The sequence below is a fragment of the Panthera leo genome, chromosome B3 (assembly GCF_018350215.1).
Source record: "Panthera leo isolate Ple1 chromosome B3, P.leo_Ple1_pat1.1, whole genome shotgun sequence".
Taxonomy (NCBI): Eukaryota; Metazoa; Chordata; class Mammalia; order Carnivora; family Felidae; genus Panthera; species Panthera leo.
Genome location: NC_056684.1, coordinates 135931225 through 135955967, shown reverse-complemented (window position 1 = coordinate 135955967; position 24743 = coordinate 135931225). Strand labels below are relative to the sequence as shown.

Genomic DNA, 24743 nt, shown 5'->3' with positions numbered 1-24743 from the left:
CCTAATAACCAACATAAAAAATAAATAAATAAATAAATAAATAAATAAATAAATAAATAAAATGGCCTCGTGCCCTCAGGTCCTTCCTGGAGAACAGACTTCAAGTAAATTGTGTATTTCTCTTACCAAAATGACCAGAAAGAAAGACTTTCCTCTCAACAGTTGTACTTAAGTTTTAAGGGAAGTTAGAGGAGTTTTCCAAGTTTACAAGAAACGTATAAACTGATTTTAAAAAACCCCAGGCTCACAGAGATAATAAAAAATGCATTTAATAGCATTTCAATATACAGCTTAAATGTATAGTAAGTCTTCTTGTCGTCAGTGCATTACAGGGATAGAGAAGAGAAAGATCATTTGTGAATGCACAGTCAAATGCTAAGTAGGAGTGCTGATAAATCTTGGTGTTCTTACACTATTAAAATTCTGTTTTATGAAACATAACTTCAGGTGCAGTGTTCTGTGCCAGCGTGGGGAGTCGTCTGGTCCAGTGTGCGATCTACAGTTTTAAATTGAATTGTATTACAAGTATTAACAAAAGAATAAAATTTATTATTCACAAAACTTAAGTGGTTGTCATAAAGCTTACAAGAAAGTACAGCCTAGAACGAATGAGTTGAAAAATTAGTTTTAAAAATAATAAAACTTACTGGACAGTTTTGGAAAATGAGATTATAAAACAAAGAAAAAAACAATTGGCACAGGTTAACCACCTAATTTCTAAGTGCACTTTGTAATGGTCCTTGCAAGCTGCCACTTTTCCCAGGATAATGACAAAAAGCTTCAGTCAAGTGTCACTGGCTTGTGGTGACGGGTTTTTTATTGCATTGCCAAGAGTGGATTTTAAGAAAAAACACTACAAAGGTTTCAAAAACCCTATTTATTCTCTATCATCAAAAATAGCAACAGGGGGACTTATACAACTTTTCTGTGAGTACCCACCAGTCTATTTTTTTTTTCTTAAAAAAAATAGAAGTTAGTTAAAGAAAAATGATTTGGTTTTTTAAAAAATAATGTAAGGAAACACTTAATCAGATAGCCCAAGGAGTCATCAGAAATATGTGTAGCAAGAAAGCTTCATTGTTGGCCCTCTCTGGCCTTTGCACGTCTTTTACTAGACTAGAAAGAGAATGGACAGTACCAGTATGTTCCCCAACCTGCTTGGATCAAATTGTTTTGTTTTGAAACCCATTATTGCTAAACCAGAGTGTTGACACTGAGAGCCGAGGAGTCCACTCATAGAGGATAAAATTGAGAGGCTGCTTCCGAGGACTGGATCTCCACCTGGGCCATTTTGAACTGGGTGCACTGCAGCCACTTGCGAAGGGCCACCAGGCCGGCACTGCTCTGGGCGGAGCCCGGCAGCGTCCGTAAGCTGTGGTGGTTCACGTGGTTCTGAATGGCCTGGAGGCGAAGCTGGAGTCCGGCGGATAAGTGCTGTTAAGAAAGGGCAAGACATCTAAGTTTAGTTTCTTTCCTCCAAGTGGGCACGGTCAACCCAGGGAGCGCCGGCTTGGGCATCTTCTGCAGGCAGAACTCCTACGCGGTTCAAGCGCTGTCTGGCCTGAACAGGAAGGCCAGCTCTCCAATTTGGCAGCGTGCGGGGCAGGGGATGTGGGCAGGCAGCATGATTCTAAAGTCACTCTGGCCCAGATCCATCCCAGTAATGCCAATCCCAGCTTGACTCATCCATTGCAACGGGCACTGACAGCTGACACGTATTCTTGACCCCTGGGCGCTTATTCACCACGAGGGCCTGGGACAGCTGTGAAGGGCCTGGGCTCTGCAGCCAGCTCCCTGGGTTCAAATCCTAGCTCCTTTGTGGACAACCCTGGGAACAAGGTTTTCCGGGCTGCGTTTGGATTTTCTCATGGACAAACTGGGGAGAGTAACACCTCGTGGGTTTATTTGTTTGTTTTTTAAGGATAAATGAGTTAACGGAGGGTTTAGAACGGAAGTTGGCGCGTAATATGTGCTCATTACATTTTAATCATGGTTACAGTCTCCCTGTTTTCGTGTTAGCGCACACAGAGAAGCTAGGTCCAAAGCTCTCTGGGCCTCCTCAGAGTTCCACAAAGCAGGGGCAGGGGCAATCCAATGCCTCAAGGAGGAAGTACAAGTGACTGTTTTCATAGTAAAAGTTAGTGGGAGATAGGTCTTCGGCGGTGTCGGGGCCCCCACCTGTGGCCACAAACTGCACCAACACCACGAACAAGACCACGCCTGCAGTCACTGCAGATGGCTGCATTTCTCTCTCCGTGTCTGGGTACCTTGAGGTCACGCCCCCCTTATCTCAGCCAACATCCCTCCCCAACTCTGAGAAGAAATTCAGGCAGAAGGTTTCCATCTTCTGCCCCCTGCTTGCCCTGTAATCCTCACGCCGTAGACGGAGCCCAGGTTTGGGTGGAGCAGGTGGCTAAGCTCTGCCATCATAATGTCAAGTAACTTTACTAGTCATGGAGTAGGTTTCGCCCAAGTGATGACAGTGTGTCACTTGAGGCGGGGTCTGGCAGCGGAAAAGTCACTGGGACAGGGTCTTTCCCTTTCTGACTGCACCCCCCACCCCCAGTTACCCTTCTTTCTGGTCCTATGTTTCCTCATATGTAAAACAAGGGATGGGGCCAGATCCTTGCCCTTCTAGCTCAAGTCCATCATTGATTCAATGTTATCCTTCCTTAATAGAATTCTTCTTGTCACAAAAAGTCCATTTTAGGGGCACTTGCGTGGCTCGGCTGGTTGAACGTCTGATTTCGACTCTGGTCATGATCTCACAGTTTGTGAGTTCAAGTCTCGCATGGGGCTCTCCGCTGTCAGTGCAGAGCCCACATCGCATCTTCTGTCCTCCTCTCTCGGTACCCCCCCCCCCCAACTTTCACTCTCTCAAGAATAAATAAGCATTTGTTTTAAAGCCCATTTTATTTAAAAAAAACACAACCTTTTTAATGTTTATTTTTGAAAGAGAGAGAGAGAGCATGAGCGAGCAGGGGAGGGGCAGTGAGAGAGGGAGACACAGAATCCGAACAGGCTTCAGACTCTGAGCTGTCAGCATAGCTGACATGGGGCTCAAACTCACAAACTGTGAGATGATGACCTGAGCCAAAGTCAGACACTTAACTGACTAAGCCACCCAGGTGCCCCATAAGTCCATTTTATTTTTTACAGTTCATTTAAGTAATCTCTACACCCCATGTGGGGCTTGAAGTCACAACCCCGAGATCAAGGGTCATACGTTCTATTGTCTGTCTGAGTCAGCCAGGCGCCCCACAAAAAGTCCATTTTAGTGGCCAGGAGATAGCAATGAACACACGTGGGCTCAGATCCCATGTGTGTCCTCTAAAGGTAGGGTAGGCCTGTGTTCTGGTCAGGAACTGAGCCTCGTCTGGACTCTGGGATCCCCCCTCCACCCACATCCTCATAGAGAACGAACAGGACGCGCGTGGCCCCTGCTATCACCTCGGCCTGCACGGCCCTTACCTGGCCCAGTCTCCCACTTTATCAGCACTGGGCAGCCGAGAGCAGGGTGAATTCACCTTGCTCCATGGTAAGTGGAGCATCAGTGAGCCCTGGTAATGTCACGACCCTTCTCTGGAGGGGACTGGGCTTCCAGTCCACCAGGGATGACTTACCTTGGTATTTGACTGGATCATCGGCAACCACATAGGTATCAGCTGTGTGGAGAAACACAGAGGCCTTGTTATTAGCGGTCTCCATCCCCACCCCCATTCGCTTCCATTACTGCACAGGAAAGCAGAGCACACAGAACCCCTTTGACATCACAAAAGGGTGGGACCCTGCTGCGGAGTTATCCATTAACAGGAAAACATCTTTCTGAGGCCAGACCCTGCTGAGCTGGTGGCATTTGGAGGTTAATAAGTGCCCCATGAGTGCCTGAAACACACACTTTAGAGTAAATGACTGATTGTCTCTTGAAAGCGACCACACATGGGAAATTAAATGTGTATTTATTTAATTAAATCCTCACTTTCTTGAAACAGAATTTCCTCCACGGGATCTCTGAGACGGAGTCTCCGAGTAGGATGGCGACTCTATTTGCCCAGAGTCGTTAAGAAAATATCGCTGGGAATTGGTTGAAATTCTTCAGTGATGGAAAAAAAAATTAAGCCCCAAAGTAGCCGGGCTGTGATTTGCAAGGTGGGACACAGCAAGAGTGACTTGGCCCAGAGGTTTGGACAGCACAGGTCACATGCAGGCGAGCAGCGGGGTCCCTGCTCCGACAGAGGGCGAGGCGCTCAAACTGCAGGCATCTAGGGAGCCTCGCCCTTCTGCTTCCTCTCTGGCCCACCCTGAGCCCCTCTGCTGTGCCTTTCCTAGGAAGCCACATGGTGTCTGGCCCAAGGGCCTCCAGGAGCAGCTCCCCTCTCCAAGCTTTGGTTTCTCAGCCATGTTTCAGCCCTCTGGAATATAAGGCTGCCTTGTAAATCCACAAGTTAGGGACAGAAGACAGTGTTTCCCAAAGTGTGTCCCACAGGACTCTAGTTTGGTGGGTTTAAATGGGGGAGGGAGCACTGGTACAGTAAGTTTGGAGATGCTAGGTTCCTTATTACAGCATTGCTCAGATCTTTACTGTACTAAATATGCATCATATCACTTCACTCTGTTCCTTCCAACCCTCTCTACTCCAAATTCAACAGAGAAGTACAGTGTCATGGGTTGAATTGTGCCCCCTCATGGTCCCTACCCACACTGCTTCAGAATGGGAATTTATTTGGAAGAGGGGTCAATGCAGATGTAATTGAGTTAAGCTGAGGTCCTTCTGTGGTAGGGTGGGCCCCTACCAGTATGACTGATGCTCTTATAAAAAGGGGAAGATTTGGACACAAGCCAAAGAAAGCCAAAGACTGCCAATCAACCTCCCGAAGCTAGGGGGTCAGGATAGAGCAGATTCTCCCTCACAGCCCTCAGAAGGAACAACCCTGCTGCCCCCGACCTCGGACTTCTGGCTTCCAGACTGTGGGATAAGAAGTTTCCATGTTTCAGCTGCCTATTCTGTGGTGCCCTCACAGCAGTCCTAGCAAACGAATTCCAGGGCACACTCCAGGAAGCACAGCCCACAGCTTGGAGTGTGCCAAGGGTGAGGAGGTGTTAGGGATTCAGTTGATGCTGAAGCGTGAGGTTCTCAGGAGGGGGGGGTCATGAGAAACATGTTTAGAAAAGCAGAGGTGAGGCCCCTCATCGTCCACCCATGATGCCTTGGGAGGCCACATCAAGGGATTTGGATTTGTTTCCAAATCCAATATAACTTTGAAGAGGGAAGCCCCATTCACCATGAGTGGAGCTGTGTCCAGAAAAGTCACCGTGGCAGCAATCTGCAGACTAGGATGAGGAAGAAGATGGACCATGGAGGCCAGGTGGAGGCTGCCTCGATGGTCCAGGTAAGACCAGGCGTGGCTTCCAGGAGGGAGAAGGGTGGCTGCCTGCAGACACAACCTGAGAGGGTCTGAGGACAGGTCTGCTCTTTGGAGCGAGGAAAAGGTCAGAGCAGAAGGTGAGGTTTCTTTTTTTAATATATTTTTTTAATGTTTATTTATTTTTGACAGAGAGAGAGAGAGAAAGAGCACGAGCGGGGGAGGGGCAGAGAGAGAGGGAGACAGAATCCGAAGCAGGCTCCAGGACCTGAGCTGTCAGCACAGAGCCTGACGCGGGGCTCAAACTGTGAGATCATGAGCTGAGCCGAAGTCAGATGTTCAACCGACTGAGCCACCCAGGCGCCCCGAAGGTGAGGTTTCAAAGTGTGGGCAAATGGGAGGAGAGCTGTGCCATGAACAAAATGAAAGAACTAGTGGGAGGACTGCTGGGATACAGATAATGACCTGTTTACTACTCATGGCCACGGGCCACAAGGCTCATGTGATTCATCCACACACACACACACACACACACACACACACACACACACACACAAACTTAGTGAAGTGACAAATTACATTTCTCTCTATGCTTTTGTTCCCAAGGCTCAATCTGGTTGCAGTTCTGCTTTGAGCATTTTGTTGAGATACACAATTTGCTAATTTGACTTCCACTGATGTTCACCCCTAAGCACATGGCTCATGTTGCAGCCATGTAATACTCCGTCTCTAGCATAAATATTGTGTTTAGGAATGTGGTATGATATGTACCAGATGATATAATTGGACAAAAACTCAAAATATCAGAAAATGACATTTTCTCTCTGCCTCCTCCAACCACCAACCCTTATAAAAAACTTGTGGGATTACAAACGTCAGAGACAGATAAGGCTATGCTCTCTGGCCATTAGCAGGATTGGCTCATGTAAACATTCTGACTGGGAAAAAATAAACTAGTCTAACCACTTCCTCTCCAATGTCTGTACAGCAAAAAACAAGCTCTAAGGGTCCTAATGTCTACAAACTTGCATTGACTTTTGACCTATTTAATATGGAGCAAGCCTATATGCCTCTTGATATTTAGGAAATACCCAAACTAACCTCCTGCTAAGATCCTGAGGGACCAAGGAGGGTAGAAGCCAGGACGCACTGAGTACTCTGACCCTGGGTGGACACCTCTCCCAGTGCTATTCTTGGGGCTAATGGCCTGTATGAGGCAATCAAGGGGAATAGTGAGGTTGGGTTTAGAAGGGTTTTTGCTATTAGCCCATTTACAAAACACGTGACTGTATCATTCTAAAATATATCCGCAAAGGCCCTTCAGGTTTGTGACTTAAGAATCACATGACTGAAGTCTTCAAGTTAAATCTCATTATTATTGATAGCATTATATAAGCCAGCAGTCATCCTATTTCAGGAATGCTAATTTGACTTACTGAATAACACTCATTTCAGTTCTCTTTTCCTAGTGGCTCCCACAAAGCTGTCAGTAGGAATTAGATGTAATTTATTCTGGGTTGTGTAATGTCATAATAAAGTTGGTTGGATTTTTTTTTTCCTCTGCAGAAACAATATCCAGAAAATGGAAGGACAATAAAAAAAAAAAATAGGTTGCTTTCCACCAAAATAAAAATGATACATTTCCTTTTATCTCGGTTTATGCTACAGGATAAATGAAGACTTTCTGCTCAGTTAGACTGTATTCATTTCACTCCATGTTTGTTCTAGCCCTCAAAACTAAAATTAGTTGTAAAACTTTCTCTTTCAGCAAAGATGGAGTAACAAAGACCAGATTTTACCCTCTTGCCTAGAACGAGTAAAATTCCAGATGGAGTGTATGAAACAATGGTTTTCAGACACTGGGCATCAGCAATGTAGCACAGTGATCCCCGAGGGAGAGGAAACAAGGTAAGCCCTACAATATCTTAGCTAACTGCTAGAAAGCTTGCCAGCAGTAGCACAGGAGGAGGGACCTGGGAAGAGCCTAACTATCTTCCTGAGTTGAGATGGAGCTGTGAGTCCAGGGAGGTCAAGGTGTGTAGTCTGTCAGGCAGAATACTGCAGAGGAGAAGAGCTTCACAGAAAGAGAGCACGAGAGAGAACTCTGAAGATGCATAAAGGGTCCCCCTTGAGTCTTCAGCTAAATACTGACCAGTGCACACATGTAAGAAAAACTACCCGAGGCTGAAGAAAAACAACCCCAGGAGATTAGAGAGGTGATCACATGGCACCAGCAACAGTTTGTGTTCCCACAAGCTGGTGACAGTAGACAATTCTTACATTTAATAGAACATCAGGTAGAATACTTAGAAGGTTAGTCCCTTAATAGTGAAGAAACATTAGCTCTAGACAAAATGCAGCTCTGATCACCTGGCAAGGCTTACAAGCAAGTTTCAAAAGGAAAATAACTATTTCTAAATAATTTAACTATAACACAGAATACAGCTCAAAAATATTTATAGGGATACAAAAATATCCAGCACTCAAGAAAGTCAAATTCAAAATGTCAAGAATGTAATAAAAAAAATACCAGGCATACAAAGAAGCAGGAAAAGGTGACCTATAATGAGAATAAAAATCAATCAATTGGAAAAGACCCCAAATGATACAGGTAACAGAATTAATAGAGAAGGACATTAGAACAGTTATTATAACTACATTCAATAGGGTCAAGAAACTAGAGGAAATATTGAGTGTGTCAAGTAGAGGCAAAGAAGGAAATATTTGAAGAAACAATAGCTGATACTTTTCCAAATATAAAGAACACTATAAATCCACAGATGCAAGAAGTTCAACAAACCCAAGCACAAGAAACACGAAGAAAACTACACTAAGGTGTTTCACCATCAAATTGCTTAACAATAATGGTAGAGAGAAAATCTTAGAAGAGACCAAACAACAACAACAACAAAACCATATATTACATACAGGAGAAAAAAAGATTAGAATAATACAGATTTCTTGTTGGAAACAATGGAAGCAAGAAGACTGGAGGAGAAACATCTTTACAGCACTGAAAACAAACAAACCTTTGAACCTAAAATTCACTACCCAGTGAAAATATCTTCCAAAACTGAAGGCAAAATAAAAACATTCTCATACACAAAAGCTGAAGCAATCAGTCACCAGCAGACCTGTGTAAAAAATAGGTTTTGTTTTGTTTTTTTTTTAATGTTTATTTATTTTTGAGAGAGACAGAGACAGAATGCAAGTGGGTTAGGGGCAGAGAGAGAGGGAGACACAGAATCCGAAGCAGGCTCCAGGCTCTGAGCTGCCAGCACAGAGCCCAACGCGGGGCTTGAGCTAACGAGCCATGAGATCATGACCTGAGCCAAAGTCAGATGCTCAACCAACTGAACCACCCAGGCGCTTCAGACCTGTGTAAGAAATAGTAAAGGAGGGGCGCCTGGGTGGCTCAGTCGGTTGAGCATCTGACTTTAGCTCAGATCGTGATCTCACAGTTCATGAGTTCAAGCCCTGCATCAGGCTCACTGCTGTCGGCTCAGAGCCTGCTTCAGATCCTCTGTTCTCCTCCCTCTCTGCCCCTCCCCTGCTCGCACTCTCTCAAAAACAAATAAAACATCAAAAAAAAAAAAATTAAAGAAAGAATAAAGGAAGTCCTTTGAGCAGAAAAAAGATAGAAGTTTAGATCCATAAAAGGAATGAAAAACACTGAAAATGGCAAATATAAATATGGCAATAATAGCAAATATAAGTTAATATTGAAAAAAAGTTTAAGTCTCTTTAAGAGATAATTGTTTAAAGAACAAATAATAACAATGTATGGTTTGGTTTACTTCTACACATGTTTATAACATACACAAAGTGGTATAATATTACTTGAAGGTGGTAAGTCAAAAATGGATACTATAAACTCTAAATCAACCACAAAAAAACCCTAAGACAGGTAGCTAATAAGATAACTAAAAAACACACTTCTACTTCTAAATGACTTGTCGGAAAAGAAGAAATCAAAAGGGAAATGAGAAAGTATTTTGAACGGAATGGAAATGAGAACATATAAAAATTTGGAAGAACGCAGCTAAAGGAAGAAATTCAGTGCATTAAATATTGATGATAGAACAGAGGTTTCTCAAAATAACAACCTTAGCTTCGATCTTAAGAAACTAGAAAAAGAAGAGGAAATTATAGTCAGAGTTTAATCATTATAAATTCAATCCAAAAGAAGGCAAAAGAAAAAAAAAGGAACAAGAAACAAAGAACAGATGGGAATTACAGAAAACAAATGGCAAGGTGATAGATTTAGGCCCCCAAATGGCACAAAACACATTAAATGAAGATGGTTTAAAGACCCCTAATTAAAAGGAAGGGATTGTCAGATTGGATTTAAAAAAAAACCAAAACCCAGCTACATGCTGCCTATAAGAAATATACTTGAAAAATATAAAGACACAAATAGGGTAAAAAGTAAAAGAATGGAAAAAGATATACCATCCTAACACCAGCCAAAAGAAAACTGGACTACCTTTATTAATATCAAAGTATGGTTCACGGCAAAGAATATTAATGAAGATTAAGACAGCCATTTCAAAATTCATTTCATTAAGAAGACATAATAATCCTAAATATTTATGCACTTAATAACAGAGATTCACAACACATGAAGCAAAATTGATAAACCTGAAAAGACAAAGAAATCCATAATTATATATCAATACCACTTTCTCAACAGTTGATAGAATAAGTAGACAGACATATGGAAGACTTGAACAACACTATCAATAAGCTTGAACCAACTGGCATAGGAAACTACCTGACAACAGCAGAGGACATATTCTTTTCTAGTGCACACTGAGCATTTACCAAGAACAACTATATTCTGGGACATAAACAAGTCTCAGTAAGTTTAAGATGACTGGAATTATATACAGTATGTTCTCTGAACACAAATGGAATTAAAAATCCGTGGGCACCTGGGTGGCCCAGTTGGTGAAGCATTCAACTTTGGCTCAGTTATGACCTTGCCGTTAGTGAGTTCGAGCCCCACGTCGGGCTCTGTGCTGACAGCTCAGAGCCTGGAGCCTGCTTTGAATTTTGTGTCTCCCTCTCTCTCTGACCCTCCCCCGCTTGTGCTCTGCCTCTGTCTCTGTCCCTCTCTCAAAAATAAATAAACATCAAAAATTTTTAAAATTTGAACTGAATGTAAATGAGAACACAGAATATCGAATGGTGGGATACCGCTAAACCAGTGCTTACAAAGAAATTTATAAAAGACAAAAAAGATATTGTTTATAATAGACAAGAGTGATTAAATCTAAAGTAATCAGAAGAAAGAAAGTAATAAATAGAAATGAATAAATAAATAGAAATGAATAAATAGAAGAAAGAAAATAATAAACAAAAAAACAAAGAGAAAAATCAATGAAAACAACCCCAAAGCCTGGTTACTGTAGTTTGTTAGTCAAAAGCTCACTAAAATTGATATGTCTCTATACAGACTGACAAGAAAAAAGAAAAGAAAAGAAAAGAAGTCACAAATCCCCAGTGTTAGGAATTAAAGAGGTAGCATAACTACTGATCCTACAGATATTAAAAGTATATTATAAACAATTTTATGCCAATAAAACTGACTACTTTGATGAAATGGACAAATTCTTTGACACTACACCAAAGATGACTCAAGAATAAACAGGAAACTTAAATAGCACTATATCTATTGAAAAAAATTGAATCCATAATTTAAAACTCTTCTGCAAAGAAAATTTCAAGACCAGGCAGTTCCAATGGTGAATTCTATCAAATATTTAAGTGAAAAATAATAATAAATCTACAAAAACTTTTCCAAGAAACAGAGGAGAGCCAGGAGTTAAGATGGCAGATAAGTAGGGGGACCAGAATTTCCCTTGTCCCTCAAACACAGCTGTACTGAAGTCAGACACTTGGAATACCCAAGAATACAGGCTGTGGAGTGACAGAGAAATCTCTACAGGTGGACAAAGCTTGGTGGGACAGAGGTGCCTATTCACGAATTGGAAGAGAGAAAACGGTGTCATAGGTACAAAGAGGGGGAACCCCTTCTATGGAGAGACAAAAGGAGGTAAAGAGTGGCTGTGGAAGTGTGGTTTTGTGTTTGGACAAGAGAAAAACCTCTCTGGACCATGGACTAAGGAACGAAGAATAGGGAGAGAGCCAGTTTCTACTTTGCAAACAGGCTTAAGAGCTAAAGACTGGAGTTTTCAGGGGTGCGTGACTTTCCCAGGACTAGAGTGTTGCCGTGTGCATTCGCCTGGCGGGGAGGGAGCCCGCCTCCTCTCCTGGCGGGGAGGGTACGGGAGCGATCTCGGGGGGCACGCTGGGAGAGAGCAGGCCCCTCCCTCGATTACTGTGGGAAGAGGGTGTAGTGACCCCCAATGACAAAAGACCCTGCAGGCAACAGCCAGAGGCCCTTTGTTGGCTGCACAGCATGGAGCTACCCCAGAACTAGGTCCACGGGGTGTGGGGTCCTTTAAGACATCAGGTTTTGAATCCCAGCCAAGTGCCTAGGAGGACACACCAGCTGCCTGAGCTACTCTGTGAGGGCTGCCTGAACAGGGTGGTTTGAGACACCTGGTCTGGGGAGGAGATATTCGGGTGTCACTATTTTTCTCCCCATAATCAACATGGTGGGGCTTCAGGGAACAGCACAGTGGCCCCCAGTGGAGGTGGGACCTGCCTACACCAAACCCCGCCTCTCCATGCCTGGTAACTGTTTATCTACCAGAGTGAGATTGACACTGACCTAACCAGACAGCCTCTCCTCTAGACCATCACAGCCACCCATCCCAGGCACCAACAGACAACTGTCCTGTAGTTTTGAATGTTAGTCTATTTAAAAAAATTTTTTTTTAATTATTTTTTTCCCTCTTTTCTTTCCTTCTCTTCTCTTTTCCCTTCTTTTTCTTTCTACCTTCCTCTTTTCTTTTTTCTTTCCTTTGGAATCAAGCTCATAGTTTCTGATTTGATTTTTGGTCAATTCTTATTTTCTTTCTTTCTTTTGTCTTTCTTTCTTTCTTTCTTTCTTTCTGTTGTTTTTTTAATGAGGAATGCTTATTCTTTTTACACATTTTCTGTATCTCCTTCCTCTTTATTTTCCTCTCCCTCTCTCTGGATTAAGTCTTATAGTTTCTCTGATTCTCTGCCTATATTTCCCCCCCATCCCCCTTTCATTTCTCTTCTTGTATGGGATAAGGCTCCCCACCGCCCACCACCACTTTGCTTTCCTTTTTTCCAGGGATACTTCAATGAACAAATCAAAGCACACTTGGTGGAAGATCCAAACAATCCACCACTACAAGCAGTGGAAGAGAGCAGCCAAAGACAACAGAGTGCATGCAACACACTCCAAAAACACTTACTGAAGTGCCTGGCCCTGGACAGTGTGTGACCCCTTCTTAAGATAGTAGTACTTGCAGGTGCAGGACATAAAACAAGCTATTACATCATGTAAATGACAGAAGCCTAGCCAAAATGATGAAGTGGAAGAATTCTCCTCGAAAGAAATTCCAGGAAGAAATGACAGCCAGAGAATCGCCCAAAACAGATATAAACAATATATCTGAACAACAATTTACAAAAATAGTCATAAGGCTAATAGCTGGGCTTGAATAAAGCATAGAAGACAGCAGAGAATGTATATTGGTGCATAGACCAGGACATAAGAAGTAGTCATGATGAATTAAGAAATTTTGTAAATGAGATGGAAAATAAACTAGATGCAGTGACAGCAAGGATGGAAGAAACAGAGGAGAGAATAGGTGAAATAGAAGATAAAATTATGAAAAATGATGAAGCTGAAAAAAAGAGGGAACAGAAATTACTAGACCATGAAGGGATAATTAAAGACTACGTGATTCAATGAAATGAAATAATATTATCTGTATCATAGGAGTTCCAGAAGAAGAGGAAGAGAGAGAAAGGGGGAAAAGGTTTATTTGAACAAATTATAGTTGAGAACTTCCCTAATCTGGGGAAGGAAACAAATATCCAAGTCCAGGGGGGCACAGAGAACTCCTTTCAAAATCAACTAAAACAGGTCAATGCCATGACATATCATAGTGAAACTGGAAAAATACAAAGATAAAGAGAATTCTGAAAGCAGCTAGGGACAAATGGGTCTTAACCTACAAGGGTAGACACATAAGGGTAGTAGCAGACCTGTCTATTGAAACTTGGCAGGCCAGAAAGGAGTGGCAGAAAATATTCAAAGTGCTGAACAGGAAAAATATGTAGCCAAGAATCCTTTATCCAGCAAGGCTGTCATGCAGAATAGAAACAGAGATAAAGAGTTTCCCAGATGAACAAAAACTAAAGGAGTTCATGACCACCAAACCAGCCCTGCAGGAGATCCTAAGGGGGACTCTGTGAGTGAAAAGCAGCAAAGACTACAAAGACCAAAGACATCACCATAAACACAAAACCTACAGATAACGCAATGACACTAAATCCTTACCTTTCAGTAATCACTCTGAATGTAAATGGACTAACTGCCTCAATCAAAAGACATAGCATATCAGAACGGATAAAATAACAAGATTCATCTATACGCTGCCTACAAGAGACTCATTTTAGACCCGGAGACACCTGCAGATTGAAAGCAAGGGGATGGAGAACCATCTATCACGCTACTGGATGTCAAAAGACAGTACAGCCATACTTACATCAGGCAAACTAGATTTTAAAACAAAGACTGTAACAAGAGATGAAGAAGGGCACTATGTCATAATTAACAGGTCTATCCATCAAGAAGAGCTAACAATTGTAAATGTTTATGACCCCAACGTGAAGCAACCAAGTATATAACTCAATCACAAACATAAATAAATGTAGAGATAATAATACCGTGATTGTAGGGGACTTTAATATTCCACTTACAACAATGGACAGATCATCTAGGCAGAAAATCAATAAGGAAACAACAGCTCTGAATGACATATTGGACGAGACGGACTTAACAGATATATTCAGAAATTTTCATCCAAAAGAATACACATTCTTCTTGAGGGCACATGGAACATTCTCCAAAATAGATCACACACTGGTTCACAAAACATCCCTCAACAAATACAAAAGGACTGAGATCATACCATACATATTTTCAGATCACAACACTATGAAACTTGAAATCAACCCCAAGAAAAAATTTGGAAAGCCCCCAAATAAATGAAGGTTAAAGAATATCCTACTAAAGAATGAATGGGTCAACCAGGAAATTAAGGAAGAAATTTAAAATATATGCAAACAAATGAAAATGAAAACACGGCAGTCCAAACCCTTTGGGATGCAGCAAAGGCAGTCCTAAGAGGAAAATACATTACAGTCCAGACCTATCTCAAGAAGCAAGAAAGGTCCCAAATACAGAACCTAACCTCACACCTAAAGGAACTAGAAAGACAGCAGCAAAGAAAGCCCAAAGCCAGCAGAAGAAGAGAAATAATAAAGATTAGAGCACAAATAAACAGTATAGAATAAAATAAAAAGCAACCAGTAGAACAGATCAATGAATCTAAGAGCTAATTTTTTGAAAGAATAAGCAAAATTGATAATCCCCTAAGGAGACTTCTCAAAAAGAAAAGAGAGAAGACCCAAACAGATAAAATCATGAATGAAAGAGGAGAGATCACAACCAACACCACAGCAATACGAACAATTATTAGAGAATACTACGAAAAATATATACCAACAAACTGGACAATTTGGAAGAAATGGACAAATCCCTAGATACTCACACACTACCAAAACTCAAAAGGGAAGAAATAGAAAATTTGAACAGACCCATAACCAGCAAAGAAATTGAATCAGTTATCAAAAATTTCTCAAGAAATAAGAGTCTTGGGCCAGAGGCTTCCCAGAGGAATTCTACCACACATTTAAAGCAAGTTAATACCTATTCTTCTCAAGCTGTTCCAAATAATAGAAACAGAAGGAAAGCTTCCAGATGCATTCTAGGAAGCCAACATTATCTTGATTTCCAAACCAGAGACCCCACTAAAAAGGAGAGTTACAGGCCAATACCCCTGATGAAAAATGGGTGCAAAAATTCTCAACAAGGTACTAGCAAATCTAATTAAACAGTATATTAAAGGAATTATTCACCATGATCAAGTGGGATTCATGCCTGAGCTGCAGGGCTGGTTCAATATTTGCAAATCAATCAACATGATACATCACATTAATAGGAGAAAGGATAAGAACCATATGATTCTGTCAATAGATGCAGAAAAAGCATTTGACAAAATACAGCATCGTGTCTTAATATAAACCCTCAAGAAAGTCAGAATAGAAAGAACATACCTTAACGTCATAAAAGCCAGATATGAAAGGCCCACAGCTAATATCATCCTCAATGGGAAAAAACTGAGGGCTTTCCCCCTGAGATCAGGAACACAACAGGGACGTCCACTCTCACCACTGTTGTTTAACATAGTGTTGGAAGTCCTAGCCTTAGTAATCAGACAACAAAATGAAATGAAAGGCATCCAAATTGGCAAAGAATTCAAACTTTCACTTTTCACAAATGACATGATACTCTACATGGGAAACCTGAATGACTCCACCAAAAAACTGCTAGAACTGATACATGAATTCAGCAAAGTCACAGGATATAAAATCGATGTACAGAAATCGGTTGTGTGATATACACCCATAATGAAGGAACAGAAAGAGATACCAAGGAACCAGTCTCATTTACAATTGCACCAAGAACCATAAAATACCTAGGAATAAACCTAAACAAAGAGGTAAAAGATCTGTATGTTGAAAATTACAGAAAGCTTATGAAAGCAATTAAAGAAGACACAAGGAAATGGAAAAATATTTCATGCTCATGGATTGGAAAAACAAATTACCCAAAGCAATGTACATATGCAATGCAATCCCAATCAAAATTGCACCAGCATTTTTTACAGAGCTAGAACAAACAATCCTAAAATTTTTATGGAACCACAAAGGACCCTGAAAAGCCAAAGTAATGTTGAAAAAGTAAACCAAAGCTGGAGGCATCACAATCCCAGACTTTAGCCTGTATTACAATGCTGTAATCATCAAGACAGTATGATATTGGCACAAAAACAGACACATAGACCAACGCAATAGAATAGAGAACCCAGAAATGGAACCACAAATGTATGGCCAACTAATCTTTGACAAAGCAGGAAACAGTATCCAATGGAAAAAAGACAGTCTCTTTAGCAAACAGTGTTGGGAGAACTGGACAGCAACGTGCAGAAGAATGAAACTGGACCACTTTCTTACACCATACGCAAAAATAAATTCAAAATGGATGAAATACCTAAATGTGAGACAGGAAACCATCAAAATCCTAGAAGAGAAAACAGGCAACAACCTCTTTGACCTCAGCCATAGCAACTTCTTATTTGACATGTCTCCAAAGGCAAGGGAAATAAAAGCAAAATTGAACTATTGGGACCTCATCAAGATAAAAAGCTCTGCACAGCAAAGGAAACAGTCAACAAAATTAAAAGGCAACCAACAGAATGGGGGAAGATATGTGCAAATGACACATTAGATAAAGGATTAGTATCAAAAATCTATAAAAAATTTACCAAACTCAATACCCAAAAAAACAAATAATCCAGTGAAGAAATGGGTAGAAGACATGAATAGACACTTCTCCAAAGAAGAATCCAGACGGCAAACAGACACACGAAAAGATGCTCAACACTATTCATCATCAGGGAAATACAAATCAAAACCACAATGAGATACCACCTCACACCTGTCAGAGTGGCTAAAATTAACAACCTAGGAAACAACAGATGTTGGCGAGGCTATGGAGAAAGGGTAACCCTTTTGCACTGTTGGTGGGAGTGCAAACTGGTGCACCCATTCTGGAAAACAGTGTAGAGGTTCCTCAAAAAATTAAAAATAGAATTACCCTATGACCCAGCAATAGCACTACTAGGAATTTATCCAAAGATATAGGAGTGCTGATTTGTAGGGGACATGTGCCCCAATGTTCATAGCAGTGCTATCAACAATAGCCAAAGTATGGAATGAACCCAAATGTCCATCAACTGATGAATGGATAAAGAAGGTGTGGTATATATACACAATGGAATACTACTCGGTGATGAAAAAGAATGAAAGCTTGACATTTGCAACAATGTGGATGGAAGTTGAGGGTATTATGCTAAGTTAAGTAAGTCAGTCAGAGAAAGACAGATATCACATGTTTTCCTTCACATGTGGAATTTGGGAAACTTAACAGAAGACCATCAGGGAAGGAAAGGAAAAATAAGCTACAAATAGAGAGGGAGGCAAACCAGAAGAGACTCTTAAATACAGAGAACAAACTTAGGGTTAATGGCGGTGGTGGAGGTTGCGGGGGGGGGGGTAGTGGGAAAATGGGTGATGGGCATTGAGGAGGGCACTTATTGGGATAAGCACCGGGTGTTGTATGTTAGTAATGAATTACGGGAATCTACTCCTGAAGCCAAGACTACACTGTATGTTAGCTAGCTTGACAATAAATTATTAAAGAAAAAAAAACAGAAGAGGAAAGAATACTACCTAAATCATTATATGAGGCCATCATTACCCTGATACCAAAACCAAAAATAGTTATTACAAGAAGAGAAAATTACAATCCAACATCCCTCATGAACATCAATGCAAAAATTATGTTAAAATGTTAGCAAATAGAATTCAGCAAGATATAAAAAGGATAATACACATCACAACCACATATGGCTTGTCCCAGAAATACAAGATTTGTTTAACATTCAAAAATCAATCCATAAAAAAGAATACTCAAATGACCATCTCAATAAATGTAGAAGAAGTATTGGAAAGTCCTGCATTTATTTCTGACAAAATTCCTTAGCAAACCAGGAATAGAAGAGAACCTTACTCAACTTGACAAAGGGTATCTATGAAAAACTGACAGCTAACATTTATATTTAATGAGGAAATACAGATGCTTTCCTACTAGGAAAGCAAGGTTTTTCACTCTCATAACTTCTATTCAACTTGTACTAGAGGATCTAGCCAGAGCAATGTGACAAGGCAAAGAAATAGAAGGTAGAAAGACTGGAAAGGAAGAAATAAAACTGCCTTTATTTGCACATGACATAATTGTCTGTACAGAAAAGCTGATGAGATCCACAAAAAAGCTACTAGCACTAATAAATGAGTTTAACAGCTTATAGGTTATAAGGTCAATATAAAATCAGTTATATTTCTAAATACTAGCAATGAACAATCAGAAATTTAAATATAAAAACCCAAAGCACTTATAATACCCTAGGATTATGATAATGTAGCGATAAATTTGACAAAACATGCTAATCTTGTATATGGAAAACTACAAAATATTGCTGGAAAAAGTATTTTTTTAAAAAATAGCAAGATAGGGGCGCCTGGGTGGCTCAGTCGGTTGAGCATCCGACCTTGGCTCAGGTCATGATCTCACAGTTTGTGGGTTCGAGCCCCGCGTCGGGCTCTGTGCTGACAGCTTGGAGCCTGGAGCCTGCTTCGGATTCTGTGTCTCCCTCCCTCTGCCTCTTCCCCACTCATGCTCTGTCTCTGTCTCTCAAAAATGAATAAATGTTAAAAAAATTTTAAAAAACTAAAAAAATAGAAAGATATACTGTGTTCGTGAATTGGAAGACTCAATATTGTTTAACATCTCAGTTCTCCTTGGGTTAGGCAAAGGTTTTTAAAAATACATTAAGGCATGATCCATAAAAGAAAAATTTGATAAATGTTAGCTCTTCAAAATTAAGACCTTCTGCTCTTCACAGGACACTCTTAAGATAATGAAAAGACAATTGCAGGGAAAATCTTTGCAAAGCACCTATCAGATAAAGGACTTTGCCTTAAAACTCAATTATAACAACAACAACAAATCCAACCCAATATTAAATGCACAAATAATTTTAACAGATACTTCACCAAGCAGACATATGGATGGCAGACAAGCACGTGAAAAGCTGTTTAACGTCATCTGTCAATAGGGAAATGCAATTTAAAACCATGATGAGATACCAATACACAATTCTTAGGGTGTCTAAAGTGAAAGATTGACTATACTAAGTATTGACAAAGATGTGCAGGAACTGAAATGCTCATACACTGCTGGTGTGAATGTAACAGGGCACAATCACTTGGAAACCAGTTTGTCAATTTCTTGAAAAATTATACACATATCATATGGCTTAGCCATTCTGCTCCTAGGTATTTATTCAATGTGCATGACAGCGTATCTTTACACAAAGACTTGTACATGAATATTCATAGCAGCTTTATTTGTAATAGCCCCAAACTGAAAACAGCCCAGATGTCCATGAATTGATGAATGGAAAAACAAAAGGTGATATATCCATGGGGCGCCAGGGTGGCTCAGTCAGTTAAGCATCTGACTCTTGATTTTGGCTCGGGTCATGATCTCACAGTTTCATGAGTTCGAGTCCCTACAGAGCCTGCTTGGGACTCTCTCCCTCTCTCTCTCTGACCTTCCCTTGCTCACACTCTCCCTGTCTCTCTCAAAATAAATAAATAAACTTAAAAAAGTATTTTAAAAAGGTGATATATCCATACATTGGAATACTACTCAGAAAGAAAAAGAAATGATCTACTGATACATGCAACAAAATGGATTAATCTCAATGTTACTCTGAATGAGAGAAGGCAGGAAAAAAGTCTAAGTATTGTATAAATCCATTTATATAAAATTCTAGAAAATGATAAGTAGCCTATGGTGAGGGAAAACAGACCAGTAGTTGGGGCGCCTGGGTGGCTCAGTCGGTTGGGTGTCCAACTTCGGCTCAGGTCATGATCTCACAGTTCGTGAGTTTGAGCCCCACATCAGGCTCTGTGCTGAGAGCTCAGAGCCTGGAGCCTGCTTCAGATTCTGTGTCTCCCTCTCTCTCTGCTCTTCCCCTGCTCACACACTGTCTCTCTCTCTCAAAAATAAATAAAGATAAAGGAAGAAAGAAAGAAAGAAAGAAAGAAAGAAAGAAAGAAAGAAAGAAAGAAAACAGACCAGTAGCTGCCTGGGGACAGGGATGTAGGATACAGGAGTGGTGGAAAAGAGTAACTAGAAAGAATATGGGAAACCTTTAGGGGTGTGAGGGACATGTTCATTAACTTGATTATGGTGATGTTTTCACGGATATCATCTATGTGAAGACTTACCAAATTGTACATTTTAAATATGTAGAGTTTACTATATATAAATTATACTTCAATGAAGCTGTAAAAAAGAAAATCAGGTATGATCATCTGAGTGTCAGATCGTTTCTTTCATGGTGTTGACTTTTGCTGTTGACTATCAAACTAGAGAAGCTCTCTCTACCCCATTTGAACCAGCTACCTTGCAGTGTTCGGACAACAGTCAAGTTTTCCCTGAAAATGGGTTGCTTTTCTCCAGCACTGTGTGAGTTAACTTGACAAGTGACCATAATTGAAGAATAGAGACAACCAAGGAGTGAAATTGCAAGTTATAAGGCCCCAAACTGACCCACTTTGTGTGGTGGGGGTGGGGGCGATGGCTGAGACAATGGAATCCAGACATGACAGGTAAACGGGAGTGCTGCAGGTAGAGGAAGGACAAATAAAAAGGCAGGGAGTGAGAAACCCAGTTCTCCTTTACTCTCATTTTTTATCACAGTAGTATGCTTCTGAGGTCCTTGGACAGATAACAAATACTTAAATTACACCCATAGACTAAACAGTGATTTAAAATAGTAATATTAGAAAGGAACTTAATTTATCTGAGAGAAAAGTGATAGCTACCAAGTCAAACAATTAAAGACCATTTGCCTTGGTTTTCTGGCTATCTTGTAAGGTGGGGCATCACCAACCAATTTCTATGACCATAAGGTCATTTTCAGATTGACGTTCCCCAGTAATATTTTAATGACTTGTGTTCACAGGCAATATTGGGCCAACATATTTAACCCAGGTAGACTTGGTTCCAGTGGTAGAACAAGAGCAAAAATAACATGATAACCATTTGGTGAAGGGTTGTCCCATGAGCCTGAGTCCTCCAGCCCCCAACTCTGTCAAAACTAAATCAGTTTCTTTTCCTCTTCGAAGTCACATTCAAAGTAAATCCACATTTGTTTTTAGCAGCAAGAATCAGTCTCATAAAAATCATAAGATTTTCCTACCTTGACAAAAATTGTTGAATTGCACTCTTGCAATGCCTCCATTAAACTAATCACGTGGAGGCACACCATTTCCACCATCTGAAACAACAAACATGAAAATCAGGTCCACTCCCAGTAGCGCAGAAACCTCGAAAGCTAGTCTGCAGCCACAGAGGATCCATGCCATGTGCCCACGAGGCTTTTGGCACAATGACCAGAGGGGACCGCAAGCAGTAGTGCTTATTCACCTCTAAAACTTCAACTAGAAAGTGACTTTAAAAAGCTCCAGAGGTTTTTCATTTGGCATGCCTTCCTTATCTAACTCAGGGCTGCCAATGGAACGGGGTATTGATCTTGCTAATCTGCACTGAATTGTGATTCATACCAGAGGATAAATGCCTTCTGCTTCCCTCCTTCCAACTACAGAACTTGGGCTTATGTCCTTTTCTTCATCTTGACCCTTTTTCCACAGTTTCTTCACCTGGAGCAGCTGTTTAATTTATTACACACCTGTCTTTGTGGCTTTGTTCTCTAGGGAACAAGGTAGCCACGCTGATGACAGTTCAAAAGTCCCTGATCAGAAATTCCTAAGGCTGGATTTTAAACACTACAAGGGAATTTTACCAGACTAGCATACATAGTTTAACACATTTTTCAGAAAAAAGTTAGCTCAAATCTGTTAGTAGCATTATTTGTACAAAACTCATTTGTAACATTCATTTCTAACATTTATATGTCAAAGAGATTTGGAGCAGAGATATTAATGGTGTCAAAAAACTAGTATCAACAGAAGGAAACCGAATCTCTATTTAAGGCCCCGGTTTCATTGCCTGTAAAGTAACAGAATGCTTGATCTCCAAGTTCTTCTTCAGTCTCAGACTCTATGATCCAATAAATTTCTCAGAACTGTTTGTGCACCTTAAAATTGCCACATAAATTTCCTCTAAATTGAACTAAAATACCTCTCTCCATACAGAATTGCCTCATAACATCTGCTTCTCTAAAGAAAAGAAAGTGCTTCACTAAAGGAAATATATAATCCCCTTTCCAATTAGAGCTGAAAGAAACTGTTTCTTAGAGTAGTATCAATCAATCAAAAGTCATTTCCGTTATGCCTTTTGTGGACGGTGCGTTGTTGAGTTTCTGGGCACACTGGGATCATCGTTATGATGTTCTTCCAGATCCCCTGCCCCTCACAGAGGAGAATTAGCCTGATAGAGCCCCCCATAACCAAGATACTAACTGTTGCTTTCTCCACTGAGGATCCTCCTTCAAAGTAGCAAAGGACTTCCTTGTAAATTCCTTCCATACACCCTCCGAGCCTGACTTCAAAGGACTAATCCAAGCTTGTTCGATGAAGTGGGCTCATGCCAACAATACCTCAGATATTTTCCAGTGAGGGTTAGAGCAGCCCCTCTCTTGGTGAGGCATCTGAGTTAAAACTGAACTGGATTTGAAGACTGGGGGAGCTCAGGTCCTCCTAGGGCAACTCAGAAGGGTGAGGCCCTTTTCAGGGTTTGAGCCCTGGGTAGAATGAACATGTGTGGTTGGTCTGCTCTTAAATACCACCAGAGGATGACCCAACTGGCTCGGGTTTTTCCAAATTGCCTTGGAATCCAAAAATAATATGAATCTCCTTTTGACTTTATAGCACAAAACAACCCTTAAAGGTAGATTTCATATAAAATAAATTTTTGGCACTAAGCAGAGCAAACAAAAGTTTCTACTAAATTTATTTGCTTGCTCTGTTTCTCATCAAACTTATTATACAAGCAGAACATCCAGCTTAAAATGTAAAAACCCATTGATATAATATTACAATTGAGACCCTTAAAGAACAGATAATGTGAGGGCTGGGTGTAGGTTACACCTTTTATCCACGATGGGAAATTTATTCGTGGACTCACCACTTTGTTGTGAGCCATCAGCTGAAGGATGCTGGGTGTCACCCTGCTCCAAAACTCCAGTGCGGTCAGGATCGCCGTGAAGCTGAATTCATTCTGACTTTGGACATTTGTAGCTACGGCACTTTGTTCGCAATATACGGTCCAGAGCTGAGCAAAGATAAATGCGTGGAAGAGAGAACACATATGCAGCACGGAGGTCTGAAAAGGAGGAGACAGGAGCCATTACATTTCAGTGGGCTACAGTGCTCCACAGGGCCCATCCCACACGGTCTCGGCCTTCTGAGGAGCACGGCTGAAGCACATCTACTTCCAGAGATCGGAGGCTGAAGGAGTTCTCTATGAGTTACGGATTCGTGATTCACCACCTTAAGACAATCTGCTTTCGCTCTGTCAGTGGGAGTGTGCTGAGAGAACAAAGCATCTTTCCAAAGAGAAGGCACCTTAGCTTGCAGAACGCTACCCACCGCCTTGCCTGTTAACAACAATGACGTTCTCATCCCTAAACTAGATCAGGGAGAATAATCATTCTACCATCTTGAGGTGTTTCCTCGCCTGTGACATGGGGATGATAGTACCCTCCTCAAAGAGCTGGCGTTAGGAGGAATCAGGTGGCATATCTGAACACATCGCCCAGCAATGTGTTACTAATTATACTATTACCAGTAGTAGAAGTGGCAGCAGCAAGCACTAGTGGTGAGCACGGACTGAGCATGCACCTACAATGTCCCAGACACCGTGCTAAAGACTTTCCAAAGATCGCTTCCATAATTCTCAAACCATCCCCTCGTCTCTTTTACAGATGAAAAACTGGAGCTCAGAGAGGTCACAAGGTCAAGGTACCTTGACAAGGTACTTTGTACAAATGACCAAGCACCATCGTTAGGAATCAAACGCAGCTCTGGCTTGAAATACTAGGAACTGACTGCCTGGCCCCTTTTGCAAATATCATTCAGGCTGTTTGGATGGTGCTCTACTTTACCACAGAGTCAGCTTTCCCTGGCCCACATCCCAGCTGCTCCCAAACCCACCCTGACTTCCCGGAACTTGCCTAAACTTGTGAAGGGCCCTTGGCTTCTCTTAGCTGATTAGTACCAGTGTGTCTGGTTTGCTTACACTGGCTCATGACTGATGCCAGCCTTGGGTTTACTTTATTCCCTTAAGCACATCATCTGTCTCTACAATTTACTAAGTTCCTCTGTGTCGGTGATTCCAGCGTGTGCTTTAGTGAGTTCCCAACTGGCCTTCTTATTTTCATTTTGAATCTTTATGGATCTATCTCTAGAGATGTGAGTTGCAAAGATAGTGCATGAAAAATCAGAGCATAAATTTTCCTCCAATTCATATTCGGTTCCAAAAACTGATCA

The 24743-nt window shown here is 41.1% G+C and overlaps 1 protein-coding gene across 11 annotated transcripts in view; it reads right to left on the bottom strand.

Annotated features, from left to right (window-relative positions):
• Positions 1–251: 251 nt before the first annotated feature.
• Positions 252–24743, bottom strand: part of UNC79 (unc-79 homolog, NALCN channel complex subunit) — a 266546-nt gene continuing 242054 nt past the window's right edge. For all 11 annotated transcript variants that reach the window (XM_042944164.1, XM_042944162.1, XM_042944169.1 and 8 more), the window contains 4 exons: positions 23380–23577; positions 21494–21571; positions 3624–3665; positions 252–1434 (listed from right to left, as the gene is read on the bottom strand). In XM_042944164.1, coding sequence (XP_042800098.1) covers positions 1234–1434; positions 3624–3665; positions 21494–21571; positions 23380–23577 — 519 coding nt within the window. In that variant the 3' untranslated portion in view covers positions 252–1233. The remainder of the gene's footprint in view (positions 1435–3623; positions 3666–21493; positions 21572–23379; positions 23578–24743) is intronic.